At 39.5% G+C, this 12,171-nt stretch overlaps 1 protein-coding gene across 1 annotated transcript in view; it reads left to right on the top strand.

Annotated features, from left to right (window-relative positions):
• Positions 1-12,171, top strand: part of ELOVL4 (ELOVL fatty acid elongase 4) — a 51,361-nt gene extending 39,190 nt beyond the window's left edge. Inside the window, exons 5-6 of the mRNA XM_089655348.1 lie at positions 4,192-4,319; positions 4,673-12,171. Coding sequence (XP_089511474.1) covers positions 4,192-4,319; positions 4,673-4,978 — 434 coding nt within the window. The 3' untranslated portion in view covers positions 4,979-12,171. The remainder of the gene's footprint in view (positions 1-4,191; positions 4,320-4,672) is intronic.

The following is a 12,171-nucleotide window of genomic DNA, read 5'->3' as shown; positions in this document are numbered from 1 at the left end:
CACACAGCACACAGGAACAGAGCTGAGGCTGTCAATTTGGTAGAGGTCCCTGCCCTGTCACCATTTTTCTCTTGATGTCAGGAAAACTTGTCAGAAGTGATTCATGTTGATAGCAGAGGAATGAAGCAGCAGACAGAAATGACACTTAGGGGTTTATTACTGAGGCTGGAGAGTGCAAAATAAGGTGCACTTCTGCATAGAAACCAATCAGCTTCCAGTTTTATTGCCAAAGCTTAATAGAACAAGCTGACGTTAGAAGCTGATTGGCTACCATGCACAGCTGTACCAGATTCTGAGTGAACCAGCTTTATTAAATCTCCCCCTCCCCCAGTTGCTCTTAACTGAGACAAGTACACACTATAGAGCAGGGGTATTGAATTAAAATTCAAGGAGGTCCGGTCACTAAAATTTTCTTCTGGCCGAGGTCCGAATAGGGTGTGCCCATCAGGGTGCCCCCTTACATAGGTGTCGCCATCAGAGTGCAACTTTACATCATGTATTCCCATCACATCAGGTGTGCCAGTCAGAGTGCTCATTTACATCAGTTGTCCCCATCAGAGTGCCCCTTTACATCAGGTAACCCATCACATCTCCACCTTACATCAGGTATTCCTGTCAGAGTGCCCCCTTACACTCCAAGTACCCCTTTCTATCATATTTCCCCATCAGAGTGCCCCTTTACATCATATTCCCCATCAGAGTGCCCATTTCCATCACATGTGCCCATCAGATGCCCCTTTCCACAGAGTGTGCCCATTTGTTTGCCCCCTTAACATAAAATGGGCCTGTCAGAGTGCTCCTTAACATAAAATAAGGGGCACTCTGATGGGCACATTTTATGTTAATGGGAACTCTGATGGGCACATTTATATTAAGGGGCACTTTGATGGGCACATTTATATTAAGGGGCACTCTGATGAGCACATTTATATTAAGGGGCACTCTGATGGATACATTTTATGTTAAGGGGCACTCTGATGGGAATATTCTATATTGTGCTCATCAGAGTGCCCCTTAATATAAATGTGCCCATCAGAGTTCCCCTAACATAAAATGTGCCCATCAGATTGCCCCTTAACATAAAATAAGGGGCATGCTGATGGGCACATTTTATGTTAAAGTGCACTCTGATCAGCACATTTATATTAAGGGGCGTTCTGATAGGCACATTCTATGTTGTGCCCATCAGAGTGCCCCTTAACATTCAATGTGCCCATCAGAGTTCCCCTGTAAGACTACACCCTACCTTGAGGGCAGACAGGAGCCGTGCTGGGATCCTTGCTGGACGCTTGTGTTCAGGCAGGGAGCTGGAGCCGGAGAGACAGTGAGCTGAAAGGGGCGGGGCGCACACGTGATGTCATGTTGCCGTGATGACCGCCCTGCTTAGCGGCGGATCTGTCCTGGCACGCTGGCAGTCCGGGCGACGGCGCTGCTGGGGCCGTTCGCGGACCGTGGTCCGCCATTTAGTGACTGCTGCTATAGAGGGATATGCTTTGTTTATATCTCATTTCTTTACAACCACTTTATGGGACTCCATTGCTTTACTGCAAAATCATCCCCACTTTTGTCTTCTCCATTATGTCAAATAATTACAACTCTGGGAGTGAGACCCAGGAAGCTACAAAGATGTAGTCCCATAGAATCTTAACAAATGTAAGCAGCCAATGGGTGGTTCAACCCACTTGTATCCACCCTAATTTAAATGCCACTTTTCAGTAGGTTGGCTCTAAACCTAAATGTGTTCTTCATCCTGGAAAACAAAATAAATGTAAAAGCTTCACAGGAAACTTGACAGTACAGCTTGTAATCAAGCAATTTGTTGTTAGAGAAGGTCTGGGGAACATTTCAGAGGTTTACTAAAGAAGTCCACTATGCCGAAGCTTGCATTTTATTTTGTTGGGTGAGCCAGTGCTGTAACTGATATCATTTTCAGTAATGCTAATTTTTTGGCTTCAGTACTTTTTGAGTCACTGGCCTGAACTAAGAACACAGTAAGTATGATCAGAGTTCCTGCTTTTCAGTGATCTATCATGCGTCACGACTGGAGAATCAGCACGAAAGACAGGCAACTTGCATTTTCAGAAGCAAGGCAGCATGGGAGGCTCATGGGTTTGATTTACTAAAGGTACCTTGCAAGTGCAGTCGTATGCTTTTTTTTCCCTAGAGCTTAGTGAGTGAGTTGAAACTGTTGATTTCCATCATCCAGTCATGCGCAAGCAAAAATTCTTTTTTTTTCCTTGCACCTGGTTGGGTATTCTTTTCAAAATGAAGCTTCACCACATTTACTAAGCTCTGGGGAAAATGATTGCAACTGCACTTGCAAAGTGCGCAGTCTATTTTCCTTTAGTAAATCAAACCCATTCTATATGTTATGTAATAGGTTTTATTTAACTGCAAATGTTCTTTCCATGGTACAGTACTTTACTGTTTTTGTTAGATTACTAATTCAAAGAATGCCAGCTGTGTGTATAAAAACTCTTCTGTCCCTGGTTTTCCGCCCTAAATCTAATTTCTTTCAATTCTATGATACTTCACTTTCTGCATCTGGGGGCTGTTACCATTGACACTGCCTAACTACACCTTTCTTATCTATCAGCCTAATGCTTTCTTCTACATAAGTGTTCAGTGTACAGAAATAGGATATTCTCAGTTGAGGACAACGTAAGCTGGCCGTAGACAGTTGGAATCTCGGCTGGTTCAGCAGGGACCGGCTGAGATTCGAACCATGTATGGGCAGGCTGAATGTACCCAAGATGATCGATCGGTCAACTTGGGTATGATCAGCCTGTCAGGTTTTACATGTGATTATTGCCCCCCCACCACCCTTTCCCCCGCCAGGAGAACACAATGGCTCCACAGGAGCGATTCCCCCATTAACATTGACTGTGTTGATGGGTGAATTGAGCGAAAGAAAGAGAGAAAAAAAGAAAATCGCACCATCTATAGCCAGCTTAAAACTTAGGTTGTAATAGATAGAGCCTTTGCACAGGAAATGGAAGATCCATCTACCCAAAACTTTTTGTTACCTATTGGACTGAGTTTCATAGCTCTTAAGGACAACAGTCATAAGATCTTTTTGTCATTTTCTGGCTCAGTTGTTTCCCACATTAAAGTGTACGGTGTTTCCACCCAGCTTTGTATGTTGTACTTCCGATAATACAAAAAATTCCCCACAGATCCAGCCAGTGTACAAACAGATATTTCAGAACCAGAGATATAAGAAACCATTAGAAGTTTTTTCTCCATAGCATCTATCAAAAACTGAATTGTCAGTTTCTCTTTAATTCTCTGGAGTACACAGCACAGTAATTCTTTGAGTGGATGTAGATTAAATTGGGATAAAATGACCACACTTTAAAATGTTGCCTTCCCTCTGCTCATAATCATGCTACTTAAAATTTGCTCCCGTGTCATTGAGAGCATGACAAAGGGGCTGAATTGTAGAGTTGTGATGTCACTCACTGACTTCCATGTCTCCCTGGTTGTTAGTGAGGACGAGTTCTCTCCTACCTGCCGCAGCAGCCACTTGACACGGGGAAGGAACCAGAGCTGATTATTTTAGCATTTTCTTTTCTTTGGCTTGCTGAGATGCAGAGGTCTAGTTGAGGCTGCCTTTTCACAGTGCACCTCAAGCAACTATACAGAATGACCTCAGGCAAAAAATTAGAGCCTAGAACTCAAATGTACCCTTTACCTTCTGAAGAACAAAGAATGGAGCTTTACAGAACAGGACTGCTAGCTCCAAAACCCTCCTTGCTAAAGTGATGGCTACTGGGAGCCATTGGCTCCCACTGCTGTCAATCACAGCCAGTGAGCCAATCAGGAGGGGGAGGGGCCGAGCCATGGCTGTGTGTGTGAATGGACACGCAGAGCCATGGCTCAGGAACGTGCCTGCTTGGGTGCCCCCATAGCAAGCTGCTTACTCTGGGGGCATCCGACAGGATGGAAAGGCCAAGAGTGCCAGTGGGGGACTCAAGAAGAGGAGGATCCGGGCTGCTCTGTGCCAAACCACTACACAGAGCAGGTAAGTATAGACATGTTTGTTATTTAAAAAAGAAACAAGACTTTAGTATCACTTTAAGATGCACTGTATATTTTAATTTTCAAAATATATATTTCTTGATGTTTTGTGACCATGTGAGTTCATTCACAAATTGACTTTTTGTTAACTATGCACATTATCTGTTACAGCCTTTTTTGGTGCACATATGAACGCCTTGATTCATGTAGTGATGTACTTGTATTACGGGTTAGCAGCTTGTGGACCACATCTCCAGAAATATCTCTGGTGGAAGCGATACTTGACAATTTTACAATTGGTAAATTGCACTTTCTTTTGGTTTGGGTTATGGTAAATGCATGCAAAATGAAGCCTGTATTTCAGGATACACTGCTTGATATACTGGGAATAAAGAAAAATACTGTAAATGAGTATTTCTTAGAAAAATACATTTGTGATACTTTTTTAATTTCACTTACATTCTGAAGACAAGCTTTTTGGGTTGTTTCCTTTTTCTCAGTCCAAGTAGTACTAATACACAAAGCATCAGCAAAATGTTAAGAGCAAGAATCTCAGAAAAAAAAAGACACATACACATAACATTCACAGAGGTAACAATGGTCATCCTCATTGAACACTTTTCTAATTTATGGTTCTGTTTTGGCATTGTAGGTCCAGTTCCATGTCACTATTGGCCACACTGCACTCTCTCTCTACATTGATTGCCCCTTTCCAAAGTGGATGCATTGGGCTCTGATTGTGTACGCCATCACCTTCATAGTTCTCTTTGTTAACTTCTACTATCGGACATACAAAGAGCCCAAGGGATCAGCACGAAGTGGAAAACCTGTCCAGAATGGGAAAACGATTACAAATGGAGGAGCTTACACCAATGGTGTAGTGCATAAAGCAGAGAACCACAAATCTGGTGTAGAGAATGGACGGAAAAAGAGAAAGGGAAAATCAAAGAGGGAGTAGATGACCAGCTTCTTGCCTTATTCTGCCTGGTGATGAGGATCCACCATGACGGGGTGAAGCACCCCCTTCAAGGAGTCATTTTGATTATATTTATCCTGTTTGAGCAAAAGGTTTAAAAGCTCTTTAGGTACAATACTTAACTGCAAGCATTATTTCTTTATCTATAACGAAGCTTGAACTGATCTCAATTTATTCTTTCCAGTGCACAAGCTAGTAATGCTATTTTTAATCTGTTTCTCTGGAGGGAGGAATGACAGTTTCTGTTGGCTTGTGCACAGCAAGGGAGTTCCTGCTGAATAATATGTTGCAGTAGTAGAGAGGATTCTGTAACCTGTAATTCAGATGATTAAGGGGGAGGCACAAATCACTGCTAGCAAAATAAACCAAGGGATCTCTCCATTCTCTTTTAGTTAAGCATGTCAAAATATTATGGCACATTCTCCTTGTTTAGCTGAGAGAATGATGCTATTAGGTTTAATTGCTCGCAGAATACGAAAAAAACATGGGGGCAGAATTTCTCTGGAAGAGCTAGTAGTGTGTGAAAGCCATACGCCAGCTTTTTTATGTCATGTTTATTTATATCTTATTTACCTTTTTTAACTCTTGTGTAGTTTAGAAAACGCTAATTAGAGAGTGCGGGTCTCTCTTTTTGTTTTTCTTTTTTTTTTTTATAAATACGAGATCCAGAGATTGTGTGTGAGGAAATTTAGTATCTTACTTCTCATATTCCCTGTACTACTGTTTACTTTTAGCTATTGGTCCCTTAAAAGTTTAGATATCCTTTTAAATGCTATCGTCCCTAGTTCACTAGACATTATAACAAGGATGCTAAAGATTATATGAAAGAGAGAGATCATAACTCATATACACGAAATAAAACCAAGTTGACCCTTTTTTAATATTTGCTGTACATTCCTCTATCAAGTTATATTTTACTTTACCTTTCTATGCACCTTTTAGGACTCCTCTTTCCTGAAGCATGGTTGCCCTGCCTTCTTTTCAGATTTTGCTGGTTGTCAGAGGTGACCTGTAGACAGGTGTACCTGGGCTACACTTGTCAATTTTGTCACACAAAAAGGAAATGCTTAACCAGAGCAATCAGACAGATTGAGGCTGATTTCATAAATTCTGCTGCTCTAAGGTAGCACTGCAACAGAATAGAAACTGCCACTGACCACTTATTAAAATTGTACATTTGGAGTAAAATTCTGCCTTATCTTGATTGCTAAATCTGTTGCAAACCTGTGCAAATATTCCAGTTGTCTGGCCAGGATTGCAGGCTCAGGAGGTGCATATACACTGATAAACTATTGCATATACTTTCCTGAGTGAGAGGCAGCCTGATTTGCATTGAATTGTGTCGCCAATGCGTTTGACAAAAATGCTCCCCCCCCCCCCGTGTGCGCAAAGAGCAAAGGTCAATGGAGTCACCCATTGTAGGGCTGGCCACACACACAGACATTTTTGTGCAGCTTACAACCTGAATGAAAGCAATCTAATAGATTCCTTCATCCACGTCGTACAGTACAGATGAACAGATTTCCAGCTGCGGCTGTTGTATTCTGACAGGTGGTGCTGACAGCTGTCAGGATACCTAAACAGCAGCTGCATCTGATTGGATACAGCCGCAGTTCAGCCTATGGTTTCCTGCCCAGCTCCTTTAATCTTTCAATTAAAACCTGTACGGCTAGAGTGGGGTCAACTTGCCAACCACAAAACGTATTTGGGCTGTTTTATCAGAAACTGCCCAAAATTCAGCCAGCTTGTGGCCAACTTAACAGACTTTCATAAAGAAAACTGCTCCAAAACCTCAGGAAGTATATACAGGGAAATCTTTTACTTTTAGGAAAAACTGTGCTTAACTCATTTTCTTGGAAAGAGATCAGCGATGTATAATTTTCCAAATACAGCTTCTTTTAAACGAAGCATTTTACCCTAATTTTTTACTTAACACCAAAACTGTGAGAAAAGTGTAGACCCAAAATTATATAAGGAATGATGATTATTACATAAGTTGTATATTTTAGTCAAATGTTTGGTCACGTGTGTTGTAAAGAGGGAGTTTAGTTTCATGAGCCTGTAGCACAGTCTCCAAGGTTATTGCATTGCCATGTTGGAGATTGTAATGGAATGCACATATTCTAGTTCACATTTTGCATGAATGTTATTAAATGTAGGCCCAGTGCAAAGCAGACAGCATATTCCTTAGTTACAGAGCCAAAGAGGAGCAATAAACTTAATTGGAAATGCCCTAACTGGGTATCATTCCTCTAAATGCATGTTCAGAGGATAGGAAAGTTGGTCATATAGTTCACGTTCCTGCTAGAATTTAGGAATTTGATCCTAGGCCCTACTGTTGTTAGAAGGCTGTATGTTTATTAAGTTTTGAAAAACTGCCTTGTTGTAATTTTCATACAACACCTATTACTATAGGGCATGGCACGGAGGGCAAAAGTTTGATTGTACTAGGCATGTTTTCATTTTGTTCAATCAGTATTAATGCTTCTAATTTGTTTGGTTGGGCATCATTAGACATCATTTGCGGACAATCCGAAGACTGTGTTGAAAGCCGAAAATGCATTCTGAAATTTGAGAATGTCATAAATTGTATCTCAGAAGTGCAGCAAGTTTGCTGCTGCCAGTTCAAGAGATTATTCCTTTTATTGATAGTCATGGTTAAATTGCTTCCATCCAGATGATGGTTGTTTTCTTTTAAAAGGGGGACTTGTGCTTATTACATGTTGTTTCCAACCATTTTAAAAATGAAAAATCTACCACCTTGTAATATGGGAAACTCAATATGCTGAATTCACAAAGCTAACACACAAGGATAATAGTTCTTATGTTACAATTACAGTCCAATGGGATTTAAAAAGTACAATTATATGGCTAAAATAAAAATCCTTATCCTTTTTTATAAAGCTTAGTGGATTGAGCCTAATGCATCCATTTATTTATTTATTTCAGGTACTTCTATAGCGCCGTCAATTTACGCAGCGCTTTACATATATATTGTACATTCACATCAGTCCCTAACCCTCAAGGTGTATTGTTATTTGTTCCAGTATGAGCCTTTCTAAAACTATAAGTTACGAACCAATACATTTAGACTGCTTGGTGAAACACACCTTTATAATTAGTGAGGGTTTTGTGTTGACAAAACCCTAGAACTGAAATCAGAGAAAAACGCTATTTGGTTAAGCAACTTGTCCTTTCATGTGTAAGAAGGATGGAAACCATGAAAAAGCAATGATTTCAAGTACAGATATGACAACCTAACTTTAATGTTCTTCATTGCCGATAACCTCAAGTAAGCTAGAAACCCCCTTTTAACAGAGATGTAATACTTCATATTTTGTTAAGAAGCTACGCACAATGTGTCTAGTATGTTTATTTATGTGTTGTCTTATCTAATATGTTTGATATGTTGGTGACAGGTCAACGTTTAAGTAAATGTGTGACAATACCATGACAGTTTAGTTGATGCAGTTATTGTCCTGTAAGAAATATTGTCACTTGTGTCTCTTGATAAGTGCTCAGTTATTTTTGATGCTTAAACTGGTTATATATTTAAGCGTGTTCCACTGAATGTAAAGTCATTGTGCAATCCTCTAATTTTTCATGTGTGCCCTCATAATAAAACTGCAGAGGGTGAGAGATGTACACACACAGTGCAGACTGACACTTGGTCTAAAGTGGGCTTTTCATTTCAGCCAGCTGTAGTTTTTACCAGATAATTCACACACAGCTGTTGGTTACTAAATATCTTCCTCTGTATGAATTTCTGGTTTTGTTATATTTTCCCAATTTTTTAATTTTTTTTTTTAAATCACCAGTTATGTTTTCAAATTTCAAAGGCCAATTATAGCTTCTAGTTCACGTCTACAGTATATAATAAATACTTGAGAAACTGCTCAGTAAATTGGTAGGAAACTGGTGAAGTAAAAACTTGATCCACTTATAATTTTAAAGTAAAACTAATGGCAAAACTTTTTTTTTTTGGGGATATGGTAAGGGAGGGTTTTAATCCCCGTCAGTTTTTTTTGTCATCTGTGTCCCATTGGGGAGATTTACCTTTACTTCGTGTGCTATACTCAAACAGGAAGTGAGAGGAAATACCTGCAAATTAAGGGAATCCGTTTGGGCCCCCAAGATCACCAAAACTAGTGTCCCCATTGGAAAATTTCCCCTGTATTCCTTTTCTGGGGACAACCCAATTTTTTTTTTTTTTTTTTTACTTTCACATTCAATGTTAATGGTAAACAGCAAAAATAGAGAGGGTGAAACTCTCTAATGGGGGTGCAGACTGCGATAAAAACTAACAGGTGTTCTACTCCATTTTCAATCTATTAAAAACTTGTAAAAAATGTTTAACCTTTAGTTATTTTTTTTTTTTTACCTTTAGTTATACTTTAACCTCTTGGCGCCGGCCGCACGCAAATGTGCAGCCTCCTGGTGTCTGGGCCTTGACGCCGAGCGGCCGCACATTTGCGTGCAATTAAGAAAAACATATGTGCTGAAAGTACATATGTCTGGTACTCACGGAAAGGTCTTGATCTCCTCTTTCGATCGGGACCTTTCCCAATCATGTGACCACCGTGACAGTGAATCACGGCAGTCACATGACCCTAAAACTCCAGCTTCTGAAACCCTTAAAAGGCCGGAAGGCGCCGGCGCCAAGGGGTTAAGGATAAACTCTGTGCAAGACATGAAAGGCGTTACCATTGTTGAAAGATGACTTCAGTCAATGAAACCTCAATTTTCCTTTTTTTCTTATGGAAATCATTTCTGTTGTTCTTTGTTCTATACGTTTATACACAATACACAAATTGTACAGTTTCTGCGATGTATTTATTTATTCTATTTTTTTTTATGCTTAACTTATTTACTACTTTTTGGTAACAGTATTGTCTGATGGGATGCTAAAATGTATTTAAAGTGTTTTGAATATAAGCACTGTTTTACAGGCACAAGTCACTAACTTAAGCTGGCCATATCAACTTACTAGGCTGAATGAGAAAAATCACTTGATGTCCCCCAGCCACACTAAATGCTACATTTTTCACTGCTGGCTATTGTATGCTGACAGCCAGTGTTCCAGGCTGTCAGAATACTCAAACACTTATTGGCTGCAGTCACTGTTAGGCAGATTTTTCAGTTGAAGTTTTTCAAACCAGCAGGATCACACTGTTGGAATTTCAACCAATTCACAGGAATGGCCTGAAATTCTAACAGTGTATGGCCAGTGTCAATTTGGAGATGCAAGATGGCATGAGTTTTTTTTTTTTTTAAACAAAACATAAAAAAAGAACACTGGTGATGTTTTACATTTTGTTTATTTAACCCTTTAGCGACGATCGTATGCATATATGCAGCCTCGCAGAACTGGGCTTTTTTCCATGGGGCCCCATATATGCATATCTGTCTTTGTGTTGGGAGCGCAATGCACAGCGTGCTGCCAGCACAAAGACCAGGCTGTACTAACAATCGGGACCCCAGTTCTGAGTCACCTAATCGCTGTGGTAGCCTCTGATTGGCTATTACAGTGATCAGTCATTGTGCAGCCCACTCCTGTGTTTTGTTTTTTTTTTGCTCTCTGAATGGCAGAGATATACATTGTATCTTATTGCAGAAAGTAAACACATGTGTGTAAAAATAAATACATTTAAAAAAAATAGATAAAAAAATAGATAATAAAAAAATACCAAGATCAAGGTTAGTGTAAGGGTCAAAGGTCAAGGTCAGCAAATTTTGGGCAGGATTTTTTTTTTAAAGCTTTTTTAAAATTATTATCAGTGTCACTTGCGTCTTAGGATAAAAAAGAAGCAAAATGCGCGGTATTGTTTCTGGGCCTTACTACTGTTACAAACAACAAATAAAATATACATATGTGGTATCGTTGCGATTGACAGGAGCAGGAAAATTTAATTCGGGTTGTTCTTTAATGTTCTTTGTTTTGTTTTTTTTTAGCTCCAACCATAATGTTGGAGCTAAAGCTTTTTTTTTTTTTTTTTTTTAAACCAGTTTACAAATTAAAGCATATTTTTAGTGTCTATGGAAACAGCCTTTTCTGTTATCCACTTTTATAGAACACTCCAGTTTGGGGGCTGCATAAAATTTATGCATAAAATCTACATCAACATGAAATTAAATTGCACTCAAAAGTGAGACTGCTTTATAGACCCAAGACATGAAACAGATAGTGGAAGGCAAAGACCTAAAATTGTATTGTGGACGATCACAATTATATTTTCTTCCTTTATAGGATGTTATAGTACTGTCTTGCTTGTCACTTATGGTCAGTAAAGCTGACCATAGATAATTCGTTTTTTTTTAACATAGTCTGGCTGAAAAAAGACAAAAGTCCATCCAGTTTAACTATAAAAAAAAAACAAGTTATAATCCTATACCCACAGTTGATCCAGAGGAAGGCAAAAAAAACACAGCAAAGCGAGAACCAATTTGCTCCTGCAGGGAAAAACATTCCTTCCTGATCCCCCGAGAGGCAATCAGATATTCCCTGGATCAACTTTACCTATAGCCAGCAAGCTAAATGAAAAAAAAAAAACAGATTCCTTCATCCACACAAGTGAGTTGGATAATGGAAGCATCCCCTGCCAGTACCTTGTATTCTGACAGCAGGATTCTCCACTGTCAGAATACACTGATCAGCCGCTGCAGCCAATAGACTTCTGTTGAACATGGATGACCAGACACTGATTGAAATTTGGCCAGTCTCTGCTGAACTGGCTGAATTTTCATTATTCTATGGCCAGCTTAATTGGGGGGGGGGGGGGATTATTTACCAAAATAAAATTACTCTCAATGGGAGAAAGTGTAATGTGTGCAGTGGTTCCTTTAATCCTTTACTTAATATCCTACAAAATGTGCATTTTTGTCATATGAAGATGTGGAAAGTGACTGTTCATTTAAATGGAAATGAACTTCTTCCTAAAGGTAGTGTCCCCTAAGCAGGAGATTCCTGCAATGCCCTTCAGTGGGATTAGTGAACAGGAAAGCAGTCTCATCATGCTTCTCCCCACAATATTAACTCTATCTTTTGGTAAGCTCTCAGAAAAATCCATTTATACATGTGCACATCATTTGCTGTTTTATATTGTTTTGCTCCTGTTTTCAACAAAGCAGCCATTATATCATTACTGTAAATTAAAATGCTATTTCCATGTATCAAA

The sequence above is a fragment of the Staurois parvus genome, unplaced genomic scaffold (assembly GCF_062004578.1).
Source record: "Staurois parvus isolate SC_StPar_1 unplaced genomic scaffold, SC_StPar_1.0 ptg000834l, whole genome shotgun sequence".
Taxonomy (NCBI): Eukaryota; Metazoa; Chordata; class Amphibia; order Anura; family Ranidae; genus Staurois; species Staurois parvus.
Note: the sequence above shows the minus strand (reverse complement) of the source record. Positions and strands in the feature narration are given on the sequence as shown.